This window comes from Vidua chalybeata, chromosome 3 (genome assembly GCF_026979565.1).
Source record: "Vidua chalybeata isolate OUT-0048 chromosome 3, bVidCha1 merged haplotype, whole genome shotgun sequence".
Taxonomy (NCBI): domain Eukaryota; kingdom Metazoa; phylum Chordata; class Aves; order Passeriformes; family Viduidae; genus Vidua; species Vidua chalybeata.
Window position 1 is genome coordinate 73,039,421 of NC_071532.1, and position 18,429 is coordinate 73,057,849.

Consider the following 18,429-nt stretch of genomic DNA (forward strand, 5'->3'; position numbering starts at 1 on the left):
TAAACAAAATATTTAATTTTTAAGTTTATTTCAGTTTTTAAATTTTGAAATTAATTTTTGAGGTTGACTTGCTCATGAAAAAAAAAATCATTTTCAGAAGAAGGCTTAATAAAGTCACCCTCTCTACTGATTCCAGATTTTATAGTAAGCCTCACAGTACAGTAGCATCATTACATCATTTTAAACTAGGGATATTGTCAACTTTGTTTCAGAAACTAGATATGAAAGGCAAATGTGAAAGTATCTGATTTGTAAATGTGAACATGTTGTTTTGCATATGCAGGTCCAGATTAGTTCCACTTAATTTTAGGCATTGACCTTAGACATTTGAGTTGTCACCTTCAGTCCTTCCCCAGTTACACCCCAAAGTGCCTGCGGGGAGCGGTTCAAAGCTGAGACCCTGTGTCACTATCCTGCCTGTAGCCCATGTCTGCTGTGCCCTGACTTGGTGTCTTGCCACCTTGCCCAGCTTACACTTTACTGTTGTGGGAACATTGCACATCTGGGGTGTTTTCTGATCACCTTCAATTTCTCCTGTCCATGAGCACAAGCTTCTAAGGCAAATCTGAGCAGCTTTAGTGTATGAGTGGGATGGAAGCCTCACTAACCCTCAAGAGCCCTGAACAGCTGAAGAGCTCTGCTGGGCAAGTGAGATCATTGTGCCAGGGGAAATAGCAATATGTATTTGCAGCTCTGTGTACTAGCTAGCTGCAGCATGCAATGCACAGCTCAGAGTGAAAACTGCTTCAATGTGTGTTAAATAAAAGTGAGGAGCTGAGTGAGTATTGGTTTTTCTGGCTGCTCTGCCAGTTTGATAAAACTCCTGTTTGAGCTATGCTACTCCAGTTGTCCCCTGTGCTAGATTTTGGAAGGGGTGCACGTGGTTAGGCCTGTGTGTGCTCACCTCATTCTGCAGCAAGAGTCACAGCTGCCATTTGGTGGCATTGCTGGAAATTCAGAAACCTACGTGTTGCAATCCTGAGCAACTTGCTTTAGGGGACCCTGCTTGGTCAGGCAGGTTGGGTTAGGTGACCTCCAATGGTCTCTTCCAACCCCTTGTGATTCTGTGGAATCTCATTTTAGATTAAGTAGTTCAAGACTGTAATTAAAGATCTGAAGAGTAACCTGCCAGGAAAGACAGGTATAGTTTGGCCAGTCATTTACACTTAATGTGAACAGAGATGTGTTAATAGTGAATACTATTCATTCATTTGGGGTTGCAAGATTCTGAAGAGTCAAACTGTTTATTAGGAGCCTTCTGGCTGTGGTAAGGAGAAGGATGTATCTTTAAGAATCACCTTAAGGATCTATCTATGTATTCATAAGTTTATTTTTTCTAATTTCTATTTAATCTATGCCTGAAATGTAGAGTACATTTAGATGCTGTGAATAGTAAAAAAAGAATTCAACAGTTCTTGAATAGTAGTGATTGATGCTACTGAATGGCTGTCTCAGAACTGATGCAACAGTACCCCTGTGCAGTTGCCTAAAAGATCACCAGTGTAAATGGGAGCATAGTCAGAAAGAGACATTTTTCCTTGTCGGGCTTCTGAGGGTGATGTGGATGCTGCTGGTGGTCTAAAAGGACTGGTTATGCACATTTGAGATTTCTCCTCAATTAAGAAAAGGGTGAGACAACAAAGGAGTTTAAGCACTTGGAAAATCTTCCTTCTCTCTCTTCCATGATGTTGGGAATGTCTAGTGGTACAGAATTACTGGTGTAGTCTGTCAGGAAAGGGCTGCTAGCATGGATGAAACTCTACTGGCAAATCTGTATTTTAGTCAACCCTTACTCCCTAGAGTCAAACTGCAATGCAGGTTAAAGTGCAGCCTTGTTGGCAAAATTGCCTGCTGCTCCAGGACCTTCCTAAAGCCCCGTGAGGTTCTGCAGGGATTGTACCTATTTGTACCCCAGCAAAGTGTCTGATGTTGTCGTTGTCTTGTTAAGAATATCCCAAGATAATTTAAAATTCTTTACTGTTTCTTTCATAGGGCTCCTCGATTTAAGGGGTTCCAGCAGCAGGACAGCCAAGAGCTTCTGCACTATCTGTTGGATGCAATCAGGATCGAGGAGACAAAAGTAATGGCTTTTGTGTGTCTTTTAAAAGTGAACTACTAGTCATTGCTTCAATGTTCTTTGTGCTCCCAATGTTTTAAAGATGTATGTAGCGAAGCAGGAGTGTCTATTTTCATTATCTTGAGAAAATAACTTTTTTGAAAGATACTTAATTATGTTCATGTTGATTTATTAAAATAGTTGATTGGAATCAAAGTTTCCAATCCAATAGTTGATTCCAATAGTTGATTGGAATCAAAGTTAGTAGAAGGAATATGATAAGTAGAACACGACAACTTTAGGAATTTGCCTTTAAAAAAAGGAAAAGAAGGAAAAAAAGGACATCTGAGACATCAAGAAAGTAAAGGTAGGACCTCTGTGTTAGCTGGCAAAGTGAATTTTTAAAGCTTTGGATCAAAAACTAGCAGTTCTTAGCTATGTCCCTGCCCATAACTTTAACCAAAAATTTTCACTGAAAATTGCGGGGAGAGGGGGGAAAATCTTGCAAAGTTTCTTGTGTCTCTTGAAAGTGTGAAGAACTCCTTGCTTTATCAATAAGGTGCTGCTTTTCATTGCTTAGAATCTACATCCAAGTATGTGAAGTATAGAAGGAGTTTGTTATATTGAAAATGTCACTGTGTGAGTTTTTTTTTTGTTTCTTTTCCTTCATTATTTGTGCTTCCTACATTGTTCATGCAAGAAAGGGAGTGTTTGGTTGCTATTTTGACCATATCAGATTTAATCTGTCTGACTTAGTCTTGGACCCTTCTTTTCAGATGATACTTTGTGGTAAATAGCCTTTTCTAGGCCTCCTCTAAAGGAAGGCCTTAAATCTTGTACTGACCAGAATACTTCCTCTTCCCTTTCATTTAGTAGCCCAATGAATGTCATGATCCTGAGCTGAATTATCTCACAGATAAGATGTAAAGCTGTGTCTGAGCCTGGTTCCTGGCACTACAGTAGAGCTGAACAAATCCCCATCCTGCCAGAATATGAATATTTATTGGTCTTGTCAGCATTCTTGATTATAAACAGAACTGAACTGCAAGAAGAAACAGTCAAACCTTGACACACACGCTTAGAAAATGATGTCTTGAGCAGTGTACACAACAGAAGCAGCTGACTTCAATTAGAAAACAGTTGTTACATTTTTGCAGCAGAGGGAAACTTTTTTTTTTGTTTGCATGTAATAAAAGGTGAAAACGATGTTTTCTTGACAAAGGAGGAATCACAGAAAGCAGGATTATTACAACAACTAAGCTGCTTCTCCAGGAGGTGCTTGTGCTTTCCCCTCAAGTCAGTCTTCTGTCAGCTTCACCAGTGGATGTGCCATCATTGCAATAACCTGCATTAGCATTTGTCTTTTAAATCATTTATTATTAGAGAGCAATGACAGCTACAGTACCTACATCAAAAGAGTGATGGAAGATGGTAAGAATTTACAGTGATCCACTCCATCAACAGGCAGAGAGATGTGGGTGCCACCCTGCCCTGCAATTACATCCCACTGCTGCCCTAATGGTGCATGACTGCAAACACATCTTTATCACCTCGGGGTGCTCTGCCACCGACAGTACTAGTAAAAGCTCTCTCCCTCCCCCTCTCTCTGTTTTTTTTTTTAATTATCCCATATTTCAGGTCTGTAGATGGCAGACAACCAGCTGGGCACAGGCAGGAGCCCAGCCATCCCTGCTTCCCTATCTCTGTCAGGATGAGTTGTTTTTAAACCCTTAGCTTGGATGAGAAATACGTATCATACATAAGTTTCAGGAGCTAACCAAAAATCCTGTTATACTTTTGCCTCTTCTGTGTGGTTTTGTGTTTGTATCTGACACCAGTGCTGAACTTTGTCATATTCCTGAGGAAAAAAGTTAGAAAGTGTACACAAGTGGACTTTTCAGCTAAAAGCTTGGCCATATAACAATAAAGATGACATAGCGTCTGCTGTCTCCAGCAATGTGGGCTGGAGATGGTTTCACACCGGGGCCTGAAGTGGCTGAACCCTGCTGCTAATTGATTAATGTCTGCTGCCATTGTCCACAGCACCCTGCCCATTCAAAGACTATGTCTTTCTTTGACCTAAATAAATGGTTCAACGAGCTAATCCCAACAAAAGGGTTGCTTATGGCCCTAAACCCATTTATGGTGCTCAACTTCATGAATTACCTATTGATTAATCCTTTTAGTATATTGTTGGCTTTAAGATGAACAAAGCTGAGCTCAGGGCAGCGGGAGTTAATTCACAAGCCAGGTCACATACTCATAAGGTCGGAGTATGACTTGGTGTGATGGGTGCCTGAACTGGAAACCAAACCTCTGACACTGTCTGTCATCCTCACACTACAGTGATATGTGGCTTGGAAGTGTGCTGTGCTGCCTGGAAACTAGAGCCATCTATTAATCTTTTCCTGTTAGAGAGTTGCTTGCAGAAGGTTTGGTATTTGTCTCTTAGAATGGTACTTTGCTCTAAGTGTGACTTCAGTATTTAATTATAAATGTCATTTGCACACCAACAAGGGAGACTCATACATGTTACTAGAGTCTGTGGATCAGAGAGACAGAACATTTGCCAGGAGAAGGGAAAGCACAGGTCATGCATGGTAGTTAGAGTCAGGGGACCTGATTCATCTTCCTGCTTCCCTCTCTGCAGCATGTCAGAGCTTGGGCTTTTCTACCAGCCCATGCAGTGCTGCTGCCAGGAATACAATGCCTCTTCACCTCCAGGCTGCTGAGAAATAACTGCAGGGGGAAGCACCCCCTGTCTGGAGGGGCAGCTACAACTCATTAATTAATTCTCTTCTTTCTGATCCTTCTTTCAAAACTGTAGTTTTTAGGATTTTTTTTTTTTTTTCAGTAAATGTTGGTAACATTTACATGAATTCATGAGAAGTTTTCTTTCTCTTCTAAGGTTTTCTAACATACCTCTGGATCTGGCAGTGTTAGAAAATAAACAGAAGTGATAAAAATACTGCCCAAACACAGTCACTGAATTTTGGCTAGTGAATGACTCTTAGCTGCCTTCTAAGTATTTTGTATCCTAGTCCATCAGTGTAAGTCCATTTGCAGTGGGAGAAATGGATAATGGATAGCATTAGTTCACTGAAAATCTCATCGTTTCTTGATAACCTGTGAAGTGCCCTATGATGGGAAATTCCCTTTTAAGGGAAGGACATTTTTGGATGATTATCTACTAAAGTTAAGCTCATATAGTTTTGACATTGTTAGTGAATAACAACAATAGTTTTACAATATTAGATTACATTTATTTTATGGAAATAAGACAAAAGAAAATCTAATCATACATGACTAGTTTTTAGAATGTTTACACTTAAAATACTTGGTTTTATTTTTACTTCTAGCGTATACAAACTGGTATCTTAAAAGCATTCAATAACCCAACCACTAAGACAGCAGATGAAGAAACTAGAAGAAAAGTCAAAGGTATGCAACTCTTTATTGAAAACTTCTAAAACTGCACTAGTCTTTAAATACCATTCATCAGAACTGCCTATTGGGAACAGGAGGTCTGAAGTGCTGTAATGGCCAGACTTTATTCTGTGTTACTCTAGTGCCGCCTAGTGCATTCCTAAAGTGTAGAGAGCTTAGTGTGTGCTGACTTGCATCTATGTATCCAGGAGAAAGGCTCCCCATCTCTTAACGATAGGTAGAATTTAATTTTGTTTTCTAAAATAGCCTGCTCTATATTTGTTACATAGTCATAATTACTTTATGCTCAGAGAGACCACTTTCCATAAATAAAACTGATTTCTGTCAGTTGACTTGTACTGTGAGCACTGTAAATACAATTACAAAGTCAAGATAGGCAGCTGTTTCTAAAGGTGTTTTTGTTTCAAAGTAAGAGGTTTTTGTGGTTTTTTTTTTCATGTGTTTGTTAATTCAGTAGTTGTAATTTGGGGGATTTTGTTTAAATTAAAGTCCTAATGATTAAGATCTTTTGTAAGTCATCCTTCCCAAATCTGCAAAAGTTAAGGCATAAAGATGTATTAGAAAAGGTTTTTGTTATGTTTTAGAGCATTACAGTTGCAAAAACCATTTTGAAAGGGTGAGAATCTCTCTGTTTACCCCAGTGTCTATATCAAGGCAATGCAATATTATTTGTTCAAAAGAAAACTGAGATTTAAAAAGCTTCTTCTTAAGAGATACAATATTATTACTGTGTTACAGAAGATGGGGAAGGGAAGGATAAAAGGGAACCTTCTCAATAAAATATTTTAAATGTTGAGATAACACAGTATATGATGTATTAGTTACTGTATTGTGTTCAAAACATTTTGAATATGTTTAAAATTGTGCTTTTGTAATATATCTTGGAAAGAATTTTGTTGTACTTATAGTGTGGCATTGGATGTGTTATTTTTCACATTTAAAAAAGGCAATGTTTTTTCAGCATATGGAAGAGAGGGTGTGAAGATGAACTTCATAGATAGGATCTTTGTTGGTGAATTGACTAGCACTGTCATGTGTGAGGAATGTGAAAATGTAGGTATTCTGGAATTTGGTTTGATGTGGAATAGATCACATACTGGTTTGATTACGTTGTCTTGAAAGTATAAAATTGTGTTGCCAATTTTATACTTGTTTGTTTGTTTGTAAAAAGAAGACTTTATTGAAAGTTTCTCATTTGAAATTATTTATTCCTTCTTTAAAGCATTATCCTCCCAAACATAAGAAGAGAGATCCTTTGAATTCACAAAGGATTCAAGTACTGGGCTTGATTTTACATCTGACTTAAGGCTGGAGGTTCCAAATTCTATAATCATATGTGTTGCACGCCAGCGTTATTTGATATTTTTGAAACACCTATTTTAAAACATAAATCCTCCTGCCTGCTTCTCTGGGATACACCTGAAAATTGGAAATTACTTACTTTGAATTAGAATGAGTGGGAAAATGCTAAAATGACTTCTTTTTCTTTGAAGTATTTTTTATAATTAATGTAATAACCCTAATGAACAGTGTAATCCTTTCATAATTAATATTACTGACATTCCATCATAAATGCTTTCCATGATCCTTATAATTTTTTTTAAGTTTGACAGAGAAAAATCTTAATTGCATGACTTTTTAAATTGAATGTTACATTTGTGTTTGGTTTAAACATTCTATTTCATATTATAGAGATTAAGTAAATTAATCAATCTGAAAAATTAAGCACAGTCCTGCAGTGCCAGGTAAACTTCCCTGTGTGTGATGTGCAGATTACTCTTCAATGTGCTACTAGTACCAATGAAGAACTTTGACCCTATAAAAAATAGAGGTTGTATGTATTTTGCATGTCTCATGTATTTTTGCTGGCTTCTTATATTCTGCCTGCACAGGACTTGGAAATATGCTAGCTGTAGCCCTTTGAGGAAGAGTTTAGCATTCATTTTCCTTTGCCTGCACTGGCAAGATATTTTTGATGCATGTTTGTTCATGCAAACCAACACTTTAGAGGAGCCCCTGTTTGAACATCGCTCACCAGGCAGTCAGTCAGTCACCAGAGCTGCCTGGTTTTGATCTCATTTATTGCTTTACTGGAACCTAAACATTCCTGAGGCCCTCGTGCAACAGGTAAAAATCAGCTTGCAGTCCATACCAAATGGCACAGGTGGAAGATGGGGTCACAAATACAGGAGAAGGGACATAGTGACAGTAATTGATGGCATGGCTGTGACTTAAATATATAATAGGATTTTTATTTCCTTTTTTAAGGTTTTGTTTTTCACAGTCTTTTCAGAGGTAAGATAAGTCAGTTTTGGAAGGAATTTGAGAACAGCAAAGGAGAGAGCCTAAGGAACTTAGTGATAAAGGCAGATGGAAAGTGCTGAAAGAGATTGTTTTTAGGTATGCTTTGCAAGAATTTTCCAGCTTATATATGGCAAAATGAAACCTCAATAAAAAAAAAGAGGCTGTTTTTTTTTCCAAGTACCTTTTCCCCTGTAATTGTATTGACTTTACCAATTAGTATATGGTGTCAAAAAATCTAACAAAGCTTTTGAGTGTAACCAGTAAGACTGACTTAATCTTAACTGAGAGCATGAGGTTAGAGCCTGTCACATAACTGTCATTTACCAGCTGCATAACAGCTCAAACACCTGTGCAGAAGTATCCAGAATCAGGAAACCCTAAAAGTTTAGCTTCCTGCAAAATGGTACCACAGAGAAAAATCTATCTGGAGCGCAGAGGAAGTGAACACCACACTGCTTCAAGTCAGTTCATGCCCAGATGAACGGCCTTGCCCTTTACCTCTACATGCTGAAGTTTTGTGTGGTGTTAGAAAGAAAATTAGACGTAACATTTATACATTTTTTAAAAGTTAGTGGGAAGTTCTTCATTGTAGTTTCATACATCTTGTAAGTAATTAGCTTGTTGTATAGTTTTTGGTAATAAATTGATTAAATAAAGGGAGCTATGTACTAAACCCATATACTGTTCTTTGTGTTTAAGTGCATTTTCTCTTTTTCTTCAAGATTTCAACTGTAAAAGAACCTTTCATTGATCTTTCACTTCCTATAATAGAGGAGAGGGTAAGAAACAGAATATGTAACAAGTAACTATTGCTTCCAGTGGATTGTTTTTAATAGCCTTATGAAAATATTTATCCGTATTTACATAGTTTTTGATTTAAGCCTTTGATTAGCTTAATTTAATAGTATGTACTTACATAAATAGAATGATTATAAGCCTCTAAGCCTTTTTTTTTTTTTTTTGGAGGTCCAGTGAGTCAGATTCTAACCTATTGGTTTGTATCTAGAGAACCTGAGTCCCTTGGGCTGATGTTTACCTATAGGATGAGACACTTTAAAAATGGATACTTGAATTTATTTATTCTGGTATTCTCAGCATTTTCTAGATTGCCTCTATTAGCTGCAGAGGAACTGTGTTCCTTTGAAGGCATAAGCTATTTTTTCAGGACTTGGACTTTTCATTTGAGAGTAGTGGGTGTGGGCTGGGAGTGGTTCTTCCTCCATCCTGCATATATTCATCTACATTTAAGGGAGAGTAATTAATATAATATTTATTTCTGTATAAAATGTATTTTTCTCCAAGCACCAGTTTTTTTTCATAACCAATTCTTCATCTTTGTTGGTGCACTGAGTGCAGATGCCTGTGGGAGTTAAGGCTTTAAGATAATTTTGACTATCTGGGCCCCTGTGCTTCCTGGCTCCCATGTGTTTGTGGGTTCTGTTAGAGAGTGATTTCTGTGGCTGTTCAGCAGTTGCTGCACTTACTTGAGCATGGGCATGACTTTATAGTCAGCACTTTCCTTTACAGGTGACGTGTGCTGCTGCCAGTAATGTGATTGGGGTGGGGGTGTGGCAGCTCTGTTGTCACAGGCTGCACCAGGGACTGACTTAGGGGGACCTGTGTCCCTTTTGGTAAAGTCACATCTCCCACAGCTATGCATGTGCTTATACAATAGTAGAATAGATTATTTTGTATTGTAGTGCATACAGAAATTTTCTATCATTCCTATTCCTTGTGGCTCTCAGTTGAACCTTCAGAGACACTGACAGTGAGCTTATGATTTTAAAAAACTCTAGAAAGTAGCCTTACATCACAATTCAGGGGGGGTATTTAATTAGTTTTATGTAGGTTGCTGTTTTCTAAAATAAAAGAAAAAATCCACCTACATTCATCTTTTCTGTAGGTTGCAAAGGAATACAAAATTGACATGTTGCCTTTCCTAATTTCCTGTCTAATTTCTTAGGTTGCAAAACCTGTGCCCTTGGGAAGAACAGGTAAAAGTAAAAGTGTACAGGAGGCAGATCTTGGTCAGTATAATTGCTCTTCTATCGGTACTCTGAATAATCAACCCAAAATTGTCAAGAAACACACTTTAACAAAAGATAAGGTAAGAACTTAAATAGTCACACTAACCAGTCATCCTGAGTTAACTCAGTTTCTAGGGTGACTGAGAACTTCTAGGGAATGTTGACATGTGTCAGTGGGGTTTTTTAGTATACATATAGACTTGTTTTAAAATATTTAGGTCATCATTAGAAGCATGAGAAATGTCAGTCATTGGTAACCATTTAGCTTTCAGTTACAGGGTTTCATTTATAAGGAAAAAAAAATCTTCAGGCTAGTTTCAATTCATGTTGCTTTTGGGACTGTTGCAAGGGTCTGTGCTCTGTTGAGTACCATAAAAACACTCCTGAATCAAGTTCTAACACATTAAACACATGTGAAGAAAAAATACAATGTATAAAATGCAACATATAAAATACAAAATATAAAAGAATGATAGGAGGAGAGAATGAGACAGATGTAGAAAAAGAACATGAGGTAGAAACAAAGGAAAGGATAGAAAGAAGTAGTGCAGAAACTGATAGTTATAGAAGAAAAGGCCTAAAACTCAAACTATTGAGATGACTGGAAGGATTCCCATTGGTACCACTGGAATTTTGATCCAATTCAAATAAAGGGGGAAAAAAAAGGAGAAGGAAAGTTGCTCGTTTCTTTTGGAAAGTAGCCAAACAAAACTATTGAGATGACTGGAAGGATTCCCATTGGTACCACTGGAATTTTGATCCAATTCAAATAAAGGGGGAAAAAAAAGGAGAAGGAAAGTTGCTCGTTTCTTTTGGAAAGTAGCCAAACAAAAGAACGCAAGAAAAGTCATGAACATTTGCAAATCACCTAAAATTATGGCAGCTTTGTGGGTTTGGTTTCCTAAATCTATAGGAATAGTTTTCTGTGGAAGCAATCTTTTTTTTTCTTCTTGCAATCTTGATTTAAAAAAAAGTCAACTTCAGGTAATATTGAAATCGGCAAACATCCTCCTAGGGATGCCTTAGTTAATTCTATGACAAATGCCTGTAAGGTGAGTTGAATTTTTTCTGGAGCTGCTCATCAACTAAGGCCTCTCATGGGAGGTCAGGGGAGTAGCTTGAACTTGAGGACCTTTTAGAAGCTTAAATTAGATTAAGCAAATACTACTTCAAATGTGCCATCTACAGCTGTCAGAAAGTGTAAGTAATTAGTTGTGGGAAGTATTGATCTCACAGTAAGTATAAGCTGATTTAGCTGACTGGGATGTAGGTTTCTAATCCTAAATTAGTTTAAAAACATCTTCAGGACATCAGCTATCTTAAACATGAGAGATGAAGAATATAGAACAATATAACCCCCTGATAATTTGCTTTGCATTTGTCATGTTTCAAAAGATTTGTTTGCTTAGGAATCTGCTTCCTGTTTCTCCTCTCTATTACTGAATAAATAATGCCATAATTTACAGAATCAATTGAACCATGAGAGACGGCTTGCCAGAAAAGCTTCCTCAAAAGAAGAAGAAAGAAGTCCTGTTATCATGCAGGAAAAAGCCAAAAAGCTTGAGCTGGAAGGTAGCTCTGGCGTCCTGTGCTCCAAAGACCCCTGTGCAGAGGCGGCTGTCAATGGAAGCCAGACGGAGGGCAGCGAGAAGGAAGCCAGCCGCTCGGAAAGCAGCTTTGATGCAGACAGTGAAGCCTCAGAAAGCGAGAGTGCTTCTAAGCAAACAACTTTGAGCCCAGCCAGCAGCGTGTCTGGTGTGCACGTCAACCACTTAAACCCTAAAACGTCGCACAGCAAGCCAAGCGACAGCAATGAAGAGATGATTTCCAGTGCCATATCCAAGCTTAGCTTCTGCGATCCTGTAAATGAAGATAAAAAATCAAGTTGTGGAGATCCAGCATTAGGTTTATCAAATAATTCCATGTTCTCAGTAGGCAAATCTTCACTATCCCAAAACCCTCAAAATGCTTTCCAGACACTTTCCCAAAGCTACATAACTAGCTCAAAGGAATGTTCTGTTCAGTCCTGCCTTTACCAGTTCACCTCTGTAGAGCTCCTAATGGGGAACAACAAGCTTTTATGTGAGAGCTGCACAGAAAGGAAACAGAAGTATCAGAAGAAAACCAACTCCACAGGTAATGAGCCTGTACCTCTGGACAATTTTCAGCATTGCCTCCCAAAAGCTGTGTGCTGGCTGCTCTTCCATTGCTCCAGCATGGGCCTCACTGCTGTAGTTAAACAGAAAATGTCTCCCCAAACAAAACTTGCTTGTAACAACTTAAAACTTCATCAGGCAATGGCAATAAGACTAATTTTTATATTAGAACATAATCGTAGATGTAACATAGAATTCATTTTGCATCTTTATTCTATCCAAGATGAAGAATTTAAAGATAACCATAAACCAAGTTATGTGCATTGCTCGATACTAATCTTTGCTGCTATTTCTGTTCCTTACAATCCTCAAAGCTTTGAAAATATATGCTGTAATATTCAGCCCCAGTAGCATACATAATCAGGGAAGTAATGTAATTACATATGGAAAAGAGGCAAAAAGAGGGTTGTAATGAAGAGAGAAAAAAAAATTCCAAAAATTTGTTAGAATGGAGATGAGAGAGAAGTACCTTCTTCTGACAATGTTTTCCTCGATGCTTATATAGCCCAAGCAGACAATTAGAATTCACTGAATAAGAAAACCAACTTAAATTTAATGAAAAAATAATATTTTAGAAGGACTGGAAGATTGGGTTTTTTTTAATATATAGAATTTCAGAAGAATAAAAATGTAAGCTCTTCTGATAATTTGTAAATACAATAAAGGGAGCTCATATAATAACAAAAATTGCCTGTTTGCTGTGCATTTATAGATATCTGGGGAGATACAAGTTAAGCATGAGCAAATTCAGAAAAAAATATTTGTATTTTATAGTCATTCCTTTAATCATCATGGGACTGTAAGTGCCATTTAATAACACCTTGGTTCCTTGGGCACCGTGGAAAAGAAAAATCAATTCACAACTAATCATTTATTTTTTCCTTCTAAAACAAAAGATGTAAGAGGTCACCTAATTAAACATTAAGTGCTCCATTATATCTCAAATTAACTATTTTCTTTTGAACATACGAAAAAACCAGTAAATTAATTTTTTCAGCAAAAACAAACGCTAGTGGCATGTTCCCTTTTACTGTGGAGCTTTGCTGTGGAGCTTTCACTGTGCTACTTTTGGTAAGCGCCCTGTGTTCGGTGCCTTCTGCACCATAGGGGGTTTGGGAGCCACATATCCCAATCCTGAATGCTGAAGCCAGCAGGTTAGGAAGCTTCCTGAAGCAGACACCCCTCCTCAGACCTTTCTTGTAGTCATGCAGAAAGAACCAAAGAATGGAAAACTAAACTCTTAGTGATTAGGACATTAGCATAGATAAATAGACTTGTGCCTTCCAGTTTTTATCCAGGGATCATGCATTTATTTTAGGTTTTAACAGGAAGGTTGGGTACTATAGTAACAGACAATATAAGTATCTCAGTGTGCAAGCTGACCTAGATAGTGGACAGGATTCCAGCTTCTGATCTGATTTGCACAAGACTGGCTAAAATAATGCTTAGATTTCACAGAATATATTTATTAACTAGAAAAAGGAGAAAACATTTTTGTTACTCCCCAAAGTGTCCCTTGTGTTTTGTATATGTACAGAAACATCACAGCATAGATCTAGTCTGTCAGATGTTTAGAAAGTACTTTAAAAATTCCATATGACTGCCTTCACTTTACAAATTATTTTGATATTCATAAATACAGAAAAGAAAATGGAAGGTGTCTACACAAATGCACGGAAACAGCTGCTGATTTCTTCAGTTCCTGCTATTCTTATTCTCCACCTGAAAAGATTCCACCAGGTAAGAGGCCAAACCCCCCTTGTATATTCCTCCACCCCACTGGTGGACAAGCAGTTCTTCAAGTGTCATTGTAGATCCCAATACTGCCTTTTTAGAAGGTAGAAGCACTGTGTGAAACATGCTGATGTTTGTTGTGGTTATTCTAACATATTCAGAGTACATTTAACCTTCCTGACCTATCCAGGGAAACCCCTTGTGTGTCCGTCACGTTACATGTAGCACTGCATTGGAAACATAACAAAGAAGGTTTAAATCAGTTGAAATCTTACTCTTGGATTTGGTTAATTTAATAGTATAGTGATCCACCTTAGCTTTAAAAAGCTTCCTCATAAAAATACTTATTTTACAGTCTTGTTTTTTTTTTTTTCTTTTGAAGGCTGGTTTGAGTCTACGGAAAGTAAACAGGCATGTGGATTTCCCATTGATTTTAGACTTAGCACCATTTTGTGCTGCATCTTGCAAGGTACCATTTAAAATCTTTATTTTTGTTGTACTTCAGCAGTTGGTGTCTTGACCACAAGTTAAATTGGATTGATGATGATGATGATAATAATGATTTTAAATTAAATTGTAGAGTGAATTTTTCAGATAGTGTCTTGAGATCAGAACTGTAATTGTGTGCAATCCCATTCATATCAAGAATATCATAGATGTCAGCTAATATTTGATAAGCTGTGATGCCCTGGTGATGTTGGTGGACAAGTATTAAGGACAAGTATTACTGCCTCTATGGTAACTAAATTAGTAAAACTACTGAGTCTTGTAATAGAGGTATTTTGCTGTTGGAAATGCTGTAGATGGCTGATTGGCTCTTTTGGAACCATACTGCTGGTAGCTACTTAAGATGCCTGTAAAATTTATTGTGAAATAATTAACTTCTGTTTTTTTGTGTTTCTGGGGATGCAGAACGTTATGGATGGTGCAAGAGTGCTGTATAGTCTTTATGGAATAGTGGAGCACAGTGGCTCAATGAGAGGTGGTCATTATGCAGCGTATGTGAAAGTCAGGACATCCTCCAAGAAATTGCTAGAGCATATTTCTACCACTAAAACTGTTCTGGGTATGTACAAACAGAGCTTCCTTTCCTTGACTGTAAACCAAAAGTAACTGTCTACAGGGATTTATAGCAAATAATTTTTTAGCTGAGAATAATTGTGGTTTTTAGACAAGTTGTAGAAACCCAATCCCAGGATGTGCTCTAGGCCAGGCTGGATGGAGCTCTGAGCAACCTGGGCTAGTGGAAGGTGTCCCTGCCCATGGCAGAACTGTTAGAACTAGATGATCTTTGAAGTTTCTTTCAACCCAAACCAACCTATGATTCTATTAATTATTCTTTTTTGTTGTTGTTGCACACAATACAGATCCTACTTCTGCTATTAATCCCATATAGAACTGAGTGAATAATGGAATTTTGATTCAGCTATTAAACAGATAATTGAGGGAAAACTTTTCTCTCTTTCCTACTCAAAGTAATACATTCTGATCAGTAGTTTTGCCTGATTAATTATTTGTCATATTTGGTATCTGAAAATGGTTTAGTACACCAGTCAAATCCATTATATTAAATCATATTTTCTGAATATTTGAGCATTTTGTGTATCTTACGTATTTTAGGATGGGAATTTTTTTAATACTTAAAAATCTGGAATACTCTGGTTTAATGTGAACAGCAAGAATCTTTTTCATGGAAGACACAAGGTTTGGTGTAGGGTTTCTGTTGGCATCTTGAGAATAGCACACTAGTTCTTTCTTATTAATAGTTGATGGGTATGCAGAACAGATTATTTGGGATACAAGTATCATAAAGTCACCCTAGGACAAGAATGAAATAAGTTTCCAGGACAGAATCTGTTAGTGAAAAATTTGCAGCAGCAAGAATATGTTAAGCTGTCAAAGTTAGGTAAATATATTTACTGTTTACCTTCCTGGGGGAAAGTATGAACCAAACATTATCCTTTCTATTTTGTGTACTATCACTTTGCATTTGAAGCTCATTTCCCAGAAAGACAATCTTTTACCTTATTCATGAAATCAAAGTTTCCTTCAGTCTTATGCTTGACTTGCAATGATTATTAGAACAGATTAGATCTTCTCATGTTCTTAATTTCACACTGGTCAGCTTTTAAAATAAGACCTTCTTTCTATGTCAGAACTGGTTGTATTCTAGTATAAATTCCTGTTGGAACTCAGCAAGCTGTACTGGAGATATCTTAGGCTTTGTAAAAATATATGGAAAAAGCCATGGCAGCATCCATTCCTATGCATTGTCTTCCACCAATTTCTCTTACAGTGCTCTTTGACATGTAAGTTTCAAACTGAATAGCAGACTGTATCTAAGTAATGAATTACTCTTGTAGGTTAGAAGCTTCACTTGCTTTTTGAAATAGCCACTGTATTTTCTTGATGATGTTGTGAAAGACAAGAAAAATATTTCTTTTGCTTCTGTATTTCAGGTTTAAAAGAAGCCATGGGAGCATCAGGAGGACAGTGGGTGTACGTTAGTGATGCCCATGTTCAGATGGTTCCAGAATCAAGAGTACTAAATGCACAAGCATATCTACTTTTTTATGAAAGATTATTACTATAATTCTTAACAGTTTAATTTCAAAGAAGGTAGTGTTATTTAGTTTATCTTATTTAAAGCTGCAGTGGTAAGAGTACCTGTAAATATTGTGCCTTTATCTTGTAGAGAATTTATCATATTTTGACTCTGAATTTCAGTTAAACTATTATAAATATCTGAATGATTCTCTTAAAGTATGCACTTTGCCAAACATATAAAATTCCTGGGTTCATTAAGATGCAGTACTGTTAGAATGTAAGATGATGTCCTATCCTACTGAGGTCTAGGGAAAGTTTGTTTTTGGTTATAATAAAGATAAGCTTTTGCCCATAGTTCTAGAACAATTGAGAATAGAAATACTGATAGCGCTAAGTGCCTGGATTTGCTGGTGTACAGTAACAATATAAAGTGTTCAACTTCTTTTGATCCAGTCCAGACCCTTCCCATCACTGGGTTGGATGTCAGCTGTTAAGATTTCTGCAAACAAGAGCCTGTCAAATAGTGTTGCTTCTGTGTGTAGTAATTGGAAAGCAGAGTCGTTCCAGAATGGAGTGACTACCCAGCTGTCTCTGGGCAGTGCTTCAGTGCACTCTCCTGATAAGAGCTGGGAGTAGATTGGGAAAACATGGCTTCTAAATAGTGACAGTGAATCCTCAGATACCCAGTACCCTTTCAGTTGTCTCCAACTGGCACTGGTATAGCAATGTACTCCTGTTTCAATATAAATATGTACTTGGTGTGCATAAGTATATCCTCTGAGATATATACACACACCATAAATCCATCAATAGGTATTGTCATTTTACCTTCTAGGAAAGAGATTTGCAAATAATTTCTGTATTTAGTAATTTTTCAACTTCACAATTATGACAATGTACAGCATATAAGCTTGTGTATGTACAGAGTTCAAGTGTAATTCAGTAAATTCTGTTACTTTTGGTTCCAAATATGAACTTGTTTATCTGTTCCTGAATACTTTTCTCACAGGAGTAATAAACTATAACTTATTTTTGCACTGTGTGTGTGAGTTGGACAGTAAATGATGACCTTTGCCCTCTGATACATGTCTGGACTTCCTTTTGTCAGCAGTGGGGGACAGCAGGAGTCCTAGTGGCAGAACTGGTTTTTGTAGACTGTGTGACTGCCCTGTTTTGAGGTGGTACTTCCTTTGGTAATTTCTCATTTCCATCCCAGAGAGTAACAGATTCATTCTAAGGTCAAGACCTGATGACTACTTGAAGTTTTGTGGCAATTAATTAATTTAATAAGCAGTTACTTAAATACAAATTACTTCTGTAACAGTTCCATCCTGTATGACTTGCTCTTTGGTAGAGAAAAAAATGTTAATATATGCTTACTGTTTTCATTTATGGTAATGTTTTTTTAATGAAAAAACATGCTGTCCCTATTGCTGTCTGTACCACATGTTGTCATACCTACCTGCCTGACTCTCCTATTCTCCATTTCAGAGCTTCATCCCACTTGCATTGTCTCTTTGGCATAAGAAAATGGCACAGCCTGCTAGAATTGCATTTGCTCAACCTGCTGAGGTGTAAGAGCCACATAACTTGCACATTCTTGTTCAGGCAGTAGGGATTGTTAGGCCATACAACTGATAGTCATAATGGAGTGAGCCTCTGGTTGCACAGCATTTTATTTCCAAAAGGAAAACTCCTCTGTTTAGATCAAAATTAGGCTCTGTGTTTTGGCCAAAACCATGGTTTTTTCCTTGTATAAATTAAAATTGTCTCAGTCTACCCAAAAGTAGTAAAACTCAGAGAAACCAAGCAGCCAGCTTTAGCTATCTGTATTCCAGCTAACAAGCTCTTAACCTAAGTCTACACTAAGTAAGAAAGAAAGATAATGTTTAGATGAGAGTTGGTTAAAATACCATAATTCTCTTTTAGTTCCTCATCTTCCCATACCATTCATCTACCTACACATGTCTTTATCCTCTTTGTGTGTAACTGATCAAAACTCAGAATTAGATCCAGGCAACAGTCCTAGCAAATGGCAACTAAGTATCACTTATGTGACACAATCTTGCTCGGAGGACACATGAAGTGAATCCTCCACCCTAAAGCACGCAGAGTGAGTAGCTGACACCTGATGTTCCTCTCCTTGCTGACTTCTGGA

The 18,429-nt window shown here is 37.4% G+C and overlaps 1 protein-coding gene across 4 annotated transcripts in view; it reads left to right on the plus strand.

Moving 5' to 3' along the window:
* Window positions 1-17,353, plus strand: part of USP45 (ubiquitin specific peptidase 45) — a 50,916-nt gene extending 33,563 nt beyond the window's left edge. For 3 of the 4 annotated variants that reach the window (XM_053936824.1, XM_053936823.1, XM_053936822.1), the window contains exons 9-18: window positions 1,993-2,080; window positions 5,416-5,497; window positions 6,465-6,556; window positions 8,530-8,586; window positions 9,771-9,914; window positions 11,301-11,970; window positions 13,633-13,730; window positions 14,107-14,193; window positions 14,637-14,790; window positions 16,184-17,353. In XM_053936824.1, the coding sequence (XP_053792799.1) occupies window positions 1,993-2,080; window positions 5,416-5,497; window positions 6,465-6,556; window positions 8,530-8,586; window positions 9,771-9,914; window positions 11,301-11,970; window positions 13,633-13,730; window positions 14,107-14,193; window positions 14,637-14,790; window positions 16,184-16,317 (1,606 nt within the window). In that variant the 3' untranslated portion in view covers window positions 16,318-17,353. Of the gene's footprint in view, window positions 1-1,992; window positions 2,081-5,415; window positions 5,498-6,464; window positions 6,557-8,529; window positions 8,587-9,770; window positions 9,915-11,300; window positions 11,971-13,632; window positions 13,731-14,106; window positions 14,194-14,636; window positions 14,791-16,183 lie in introns of those variants that run through there. The other variant, XM_053936825.1, reaches the window with a different exon arrangement.
* The last annotated feature ends 1,076 nt before the right edge of the window (window positions 17,354-18,429 follow it).